This window comes from Phalacrocorax carbo, chromosome 5 (assembly GCF_963921805.1).
Source record: "Phalacrocorax carbo chromosome 5, bPhaCar2.1, whole genome shotgun sequence".
Classification (NCBI taxonomy): domain Eukaryota; kingdom Metazoa; phylum Chordata; class Aves; order Suliformes; family Phalacrocoracidae; genus Phalacrocorax; species Phalacrocorax carbo.
The window spans coordinates 26593152-26600547 of record NC_087517.1 but is presented as its reverse complement, the minus strand read 5'-3'; the positions used below and the strand labels follow the sequence as shown (position 1 = coordinate 26600547).

General features: G+C 39.9%; 1 protein-coding gene across 1 annotated transcript in view; it reads left to right on the top strand.

Moving 5' to 3' along the window:
• Nucleotides 1–7396, top strand: part of TTN (titin) — a 241322-nt gene that overhangs the window by 213379 nt on the left and 20547 nt on the right. Inside the window, exons 266-277 of the mRNA XM_064453243.1 lie at nt 22–318; nt 422–1009; nt 1110–1412; nt 1542–1838; nt 2318–2605; nt 2693–2992; nt 3083–3385; nt 3550–3855; nt 3966–5732; nt 5828–6124; nt 6701–6988; nt 7080–7379. Coding sequence (XP_064309313.1) covers nt 22–318; nt 422–1009; nt 1110–1412; nt 1542–1838; nt 2318–2605; nt 2693–2992; nt 3083–3385; nt 3550–3855; nt 3966–5732; nt 5828–6124; nt 6701–6988; nt 7080–7379 — 5334 coding nt within the window. The remainder of the gene's footprint in view (nt 1–21; nt 319–421; nt 1010–1109; nt 1413–1541; nt 1839–2317; nt 2606–2692; nt 2993–3082; nt 3386–3549; nt 3856–3965; nt 5733–5827; nt 6125–6700; nt 6989–7079; nt 7380–7396) is intronic.

The following is a 7396-nucleotide window of genomic DNA, read 5'->3' as shown; positions in this document are numbered from 1 at the left end:
CTGTTACACTTTTTTTCTCAGAAAAACCCAGCCCACCAGAAAAACTTGGAGTAACAAATGTCACAAAGGACAGTGTCTCTCTTTCATGGCTAAAACCAGAACATGATGGTGGAAGCAGAATTGTGAGCTACCTCATCGAAGCTCTTGAGAAAGGACAGCAAAAATGGGTTAAGTGTGCAGTTGTAAAGACAACTCATCATGTTGTCCATGGTCTTAAGGAGAATGTTGACTATTTCTTCAGGGTGTCTGCAGAAAACCAAGCTGGTTTAAGTGATCCTAAGGAAATACTACTCCCTGTTACAGTTAAAGAACATTTAGGTATGCATTCTGACATGAGAGAAAAGTTGATACACATTAAATTGAATTCATATTTAAAAAGCTAAAATATTTTTTAATGGTTTGAAAATGTTTTCTTTTTCAGAATCTCCCGAGATTGACATGAAGGGCTTCCCGCATAACACTGTATATATTCGAGCAGGATCAAACCTGAAAGTTGAAATTCCAGTTTCTGGAAAACCAGTGCCAAAGGTGACATTGTCTAGAGATGGTGTTCCACTGAAACCTACCATGAGGTTTCACACAGAAACCACTGCAGAAAGTCTCATCATTAACCTTAAAGAAAGTGTGGCTGCTGATGCTGGCAGATATGACATTACTGCTGCCAACTCAAGTGGCACCACAAAATCATTTGTTAATATCGTTGTGCTGGATAGACCGGGTCCTCCTGTTGGTCCCGTTGTCCTTAGCGATATCACTGAAGAGAGTGTAATGCTCAGGTGGCAGCCACCAGCTTATGATGGTGGAAGTCAGGTTACCAACTATATTGTACTGAAAAGAGAAACAAGTACTGCTGCTTGGTCTGAAGTGTCTGCAACTGTTGCTAGAACTGTTATCAAAGTTATGAAGCTCACAACAGGAGAAGAATACCAATTCCGCATCAAAGCTGAGAATCGCTTTGGCATCAGCGATCACATAGACTCACAGTGTGTTGTTGTCAAGCTTCCTTACAGTAAGTAAAATGCTTCTTACACTATAGGTCAATGTTTTAATGCTCTGATGTTGAAAATACAGTTTTGTTAACAATTAATCACGTCTTTTGACATCATCAGCTACCCCCGGCCCTCCTTCCACACCATGGGTTACGAATGTCACCCGAGAGAGTATTACTGTTGGATGGCATGAACCAGTCACTAACGGTGGCAGTGCAGTCATTGGATACCACCTGGAAATGAAAGACAGGAATAGCATATTATGGCAGAAGGCTAACAAGATGCTCATTCGCACAACTCACTTCAAAGTCACCACCATCAGCGCTGGCCTTATATATGAATTTAGAGTTTATGCAGAAAATGCAGCTGGCATTGGAAAAGCAAGTCATCCTTCTGATCCAGTCCTTGCAATTGATGCTTGTGGTATGTATTCCCTAGAAAATAAAGAAACCCAACCATTCAAGTTGTGCTTCCCACCCCGTGATATTCTGTCCTGTGCAGATCCAAAACAGCTGTTATTCATTAGCAATACTCTTATGTTTCCTACTGCAGAACCACCAAGAAATGTTCGTGTCTCAGATATTTCCAAGACTGCTATCACTCTGTCATGGCAGAAGCCAGCATTTGATGGTGGTAGCAAGATCACTGGATACATCGTAGAAAAACGTGATCTTCCGGATGGCAGATGGACAAAAGCTAGCTTCACCAATGTTATTGAGACTCAGTTCACAGTATCTGGTCTGACACAGAATTCCCGGTATGAATTCCGGGTCTTTGCTAAGAATGCTGTCGGTTCCATTAGTAATCCTTCAGATGTTGTAGGTCCTATCACATGTGTTGATACATATGGTAAGTGTTTTGCAATGATATACTGAGAGTATTTTGTGGTACTAGGAAGCTTAAAGGAAGCACTGTTTTGTAGAAACAGTATTTTAAATACAGAAGGGTAGTTTACAGTGATTGATTCAATAAGCTTGAATGACTGCGAGCTATTTGGGTACAATCGTAATGAACATCTTTGGCTGTATCTGCATTTTTAAAGTCTTATGATGTCTTCATTCTCTGAGTAACAGAAGTCTGCCCATGCCCCATGGCCAAAGGGGTTATATTTATGCACGTGGTTGCCTTTTCCTGAAGGTCTTTCTGCCTCTAGAACCAGGATTAGTTCTAGCTTGTTCTAGGTCTTTGATTTCTTATACATGCTATCTTTACTTTGATCTGTATTTATAAAATGCCTGTAACTATTAGATTAAATAAAGTACTATTATTTTTATTTTTGCTAAATAGAAGTCCAAAATAAGTAAGTTTTTAACTTATTTTTTCTTAAGGTGCACCTGAAATCGATGTGCCACCAGAATATACAGAAGTGGTGAAATATAAAGCAGGAACTTCTGTTAAGCTAAAACTAGGCATCTCGGGCAAGCCTATACCCACAATAGAATGGTTCAAAAATGGCAACGAGGTACAAACCAGTGCACTAGTGTCTATTGAAAACACAACAGAATTTGCTTCTATTCTCATCAAGGATGCAACTCGACTCAACAGTGGCACGTATGAATTAAAACTGAAGAATGCCATGGGTTCAGCATCAGCCCATGTTAGAGTACAGATACTTGGTATGTCCTGAGATACAACTGTATTATGCTACTAAGCAATAATTCAGAAATAAATACTTAATATCTTCTTTCTTCTGCCTTCCACAGACAAGCCAGGACCCCCAACTGGACCTATACAGTTTAAGACAGTCACTGCTGAAAAGATTACAATAATGTGGGAGCCACCAGCAGATGATGGTGGTGCACCTGTAACACACTATGTTGTTGAAAAGCGGGAGACAAGTCGGGTTGTATGGTCTTTAATTTCTGAAAAACTGGAGGGGTGTATCATAACTACAACAAAACTCATCAAAGGAAATGAATATGTGTTCCGTGTCCGTGGTGTGAACAAGTTTGGAGTTGGTGATTCACTGGAGTCTGAACCCGTTGTAGCCAAAAATTCATTTGGTAAGAAACGTATAAAATAACTTATAACTTAATTGCCCTGTGATTATTTGTAAGTAGTACTGATCTACTGACATTTTTTTTTTCACTCAGTTACACCTGGACCACCTAGTGTACCAGAAGTCACAATGATAACCAAGAATTCTATGACTGTTGTCTGGAATAGGCCCACTGTTGACGGAGGCAGTGAAATATCAGGATATTTTCTTGAGAAGCGTGACAAGAAGAGTCTGAGTTGGTTCAAGGTTACTAAAGAAACCATTCGGGACACCAGACAGAAAGTAACAGGTCTGACTGAAAACAGCGAATACCATTTCCGAGTTTGTGCTGTCAATGCAGCTGGACAAGGTCCATTCTCTGAAGCTTCTGACTTCTACAAAGCCGCAGATCCTGTTGGTAAGACACAACATGCAGTATTTCTAACTGGTTAGAAATTAATGGACAATGCATAATTAGGATGGGATTGCACCAATGTAACTGCGGGCAGAATTTATTGCTCTTTAGGATTAATTGTAAATATGGTTTCTGATTTTTTTCCCCCTGTAAACTACCACTTACAGATAAGCCAGGATCACCAACAAAGCTGAAGGTTGTGGATACAACCAAGACATCTGTCACCCTTGGCTGGATTAAACCTGCTTATGATGGAGGAAGTCCAATTACCAACTATGTGGTGGAGAAAAGGGAAGGTGAAGAGCAAGAATGGACTGTAGTCAGTAGTAAGGGAGAAGTGAGGACAACTGAGTATGTTGTATCCCACCTTCAGCCAAGTGTTAACTATTATTTCCGTGTGTCTGCTATAAATTCTGCTGGACAAGGAGAGGCTATTGAAATGACGGAACCTGTTCAAGCTAAAGATATTCTTGGTACTGTACTTTTCAGTGATTTATCATTTTTCTGTGCTTCATTTTTTTTTCAAAACATTTCTTATTGTACATTCCAGGTATGCGCTATTAATTTTTATTTATTTCCACAGTGGCACCAGAGATTGATCTGGATGTTGCTCTCCGGACCTCTATTGTTGCTAAAGCAGGTGAAGATGTGCAAATAATGATTCCATTCAAAGGAAGACCTCCTCCAACAGTCACATGGAGAAAGGGTGACAAAAATCTTGGGACTGATGGAAGATATATTATCCAGAACACAGAATCATCTACACTACTTACTATTCCTCAAGTTACCCGAAATGATACAGGAAAATATGTTCTTACAATTGAAAATGGAGTTGGAGAAGCGAAATCATCATTTGTGAATGTAAAAGTACTTGACACACCATCTGCCTGCCAGAAGCTGCAGCTAAAGCATGTTTCTCGTGGCACAGTTACACTGGTATGGGAGCCACCTCTCATTAATGGTGGGTCTGAAATCACAAATTATGTTGTTGAAAAAAGAGATGCTACAAAGAGGGCTTGGTCAACTGTAACAACGAAGTGCTCTCATACCACCTTTAAGCTAACTAACCTGTCAGAGAAGACTGCATTCTTCTTCCGTGTTCTTGCTGAAAATGAAATTGGACTGGGTGAACCTTGTGAGACATCTGAACCAGTGAAAGCTGCGGACATACCTGGACCTGTAAAAGACCTAGCCATGAAAGATTCTACAAAGACTTCTGTTAAACTGCAGTGGAGCAAACCTGATTATGACGGTGGTAGCATTATATCGGACTATGTTATTGAAAAGAAACTGCAGGAAGAAAAAGAATGGACATATGCAGGCACAAGCAAGAGCTGTGAATTTGAAGTTGAAAAACTTAAAGAGCTTTCTGTCATGGAATTCAGAGTCTTTGCTAAAAATGAAAAGGGCATGAGTGATGGTGTTACTGTTGGGCCCATTACAGTGAAAGAACATATAATAACACCTGAGGCTGACCTTTCTGATATTCCTGGAGGTCAAATTGCAGTAAGAATTGGACATAACCTACACATTGAATTGCCCTATAAAGGTAAACCTAAGCCATCAATGAGCTGGCTCAAGGACAACCTCCCTCTTAAAGAAACTGAACATCTTCGGTTCAAGAAAACTGAAAACAAGATAAGCTTAAGCATCAAGAATGTGAAAAAGGAGCATGGTGGCAAATATACTTTAATTCTTGATAATGTAGTCTGCAGAAAAACATTCACAATCACTGTCATCACTCTTGGCCCGCCATCTAAGCCAAAAGGACCTTTAAGACTAGATGAAATCAAAGCAGATAGTGTAGTTTTGTCATGGGAAGCTCCTGAAGATGATGGGGGAGGAGAAATTACTGGCTACAGTATTGAGAAGAGAGAAACTTCACAAATGAACTGGAAGCTGGTGTGTTCAAGTGCTGCAAGAACAACTTTCAAAGTACCAAACCTTGTTAAAGACACTGAATATCAGTTTAGAGTGCGTGCAGAAAACAGATATGGAGTGAGCCCACCTCTTGTCTCAGCAGATGTTGTGGCAAAGCATCAGTTTAGACCACCAGGTGCCCCAGGCAAGCCTGTTGTATACAACATAACCTCTGATGGAATGACCATATCTTGGGATGCTCCCGTTTATGATGGTGGTTCAGAGATTATTGGATACCATGTTGAAAAGAAGGAGAGAAACAGTATTTTGTGGCAGAAGGTTAATGTTGCATTAATTTCTAGCAGAGAATACAGGATTACTGGACTGCTTGAGGGCCTGGATTACCAGTTCCAAGTATATGCTGAAAACACTGCAGGTCTAAGCCGAGCTAGTGAGCCAAGCAAGTTTACTTTGGCAGTCTCTCCAGTGGGTGAGTGAATGATCAATCGCTCAGTCAAGAAAATTCTAGTCTTGTAGACTATGGTGAGCAGTAATAAAAATAAATTGTAATTATTTTCCTTTCAGACCCGCCTGGTACTCCTGATCACATTGATGTCACCAGGGAAACAGTCACCCTTAAATGGACCCCCCCACTGCGTGATGGAGGCAGTAAGATTGTGGCCTACAGCATTGAGAAACGACAAGGAAGTGAAGACCGTTGGCTCAGATGTAACTTTACTGATGTCAGTGAATGCCAATATACAGTTACAGGACTCAGTTCAGGTGATCGATATGAATTCAGAGTGCTCGCAAGAAATGCTGTTGGTACAATCAGCCCGCCTTCACAGTCTTCAGGCTATATCATGACCAGAGATGAAAACAGTAAGAATTATTTCTTAATGTGCTTTTATTTAGGTACTGAAGCCAGCTAGATCTTCTGGCTGTACTGATTGGAAATGGGAGGCCAAGGGGGGAAGAACATGTGACTGAGGTCCTTCCAGTCAACTCAGAACATTTCTGTTTGTACTCCAAGGTGGTAGGGTCTAAATTAAAGATCCAAATCTGGCAGACATATGTGATCAGTTGCTGAAAGGCATGGCACTCTACATTTGTGTTGGATAAGTGGCAAATGCAAAGTCAGAAAGAAATCATAAACTGTAATATTCTGATGCACTGAGTAATTTAGAAATGAAAATGTGCCTCAGGTAGCTTGGCACACGGTAACAGCATATATTAATGGTGTCTTTCACCTATTCTTAATATGATGCATTGTTTGCTTTCAGGAAAAATAAGTTTATAGTTCATACAATAGCTATAGTTCATATAATTTTTAGAGAATGACATTTTCTAAGTGAAAGAATTCTATATATAACAATCTTTTATAAATAGTACATTAAAAAGAGTATCAGGAAAAAATACTTAGCTATATGGGAATTGAATTATATTTTCCTTTTTCAGTTGCTCCAACAATTGAATTTGGCCCTGAGCACTTTGAAGGCCTTACTGTTAAAGCTGGAGAGAGCATTAAACTTAAAGCTCTAATCAAAGGACGTCCAGTACCTAAAGTGACATGGTTTAAGGATGGTAAGGAGATTGAGAAAACAATGAATATAGAAATAACTACAGCTATTGGATATAGTACAATCTTCATTAGAGATGCCTCCCGGGATCATCGTGGAGTATATACAGTAGAAGCCAAAAATGCATCAGGCACTAAACAAGAAGATATTACCTTCAGAGTACAAGGTACTGCGCCAAACACTTTCAGCATGCTTTTTAAAAATAGTAAGTTATTCTAAGTGCCAGCATTCATAATTCTCAACCTTTAAAATTGCAGACACACCAGGAAAAGTTGGTGGACCAATACGATTCACAAACATTACCGGAGAAAAAGTCACTTTATGGTGGGAGCCTCCAGCTAATGATGGTTGTGCTTCTATTTCCCACTACATAATTGAAAAACGCGAAACCAGCAGGATTGCTTGGGCATTAGTTGAAGATAAATGTGAAGCTTGTACCTACACTGCACTTAAACTAATTAAGGGCAATGAGTACCAGTTCCGTGTCTCTGCAGTGAACAAATTTGGAGTTGGCAGACCATTGGAGTCTGATCCAGTTACTGCACAAATACCTTATAGTAAGTTTCCACCTCAT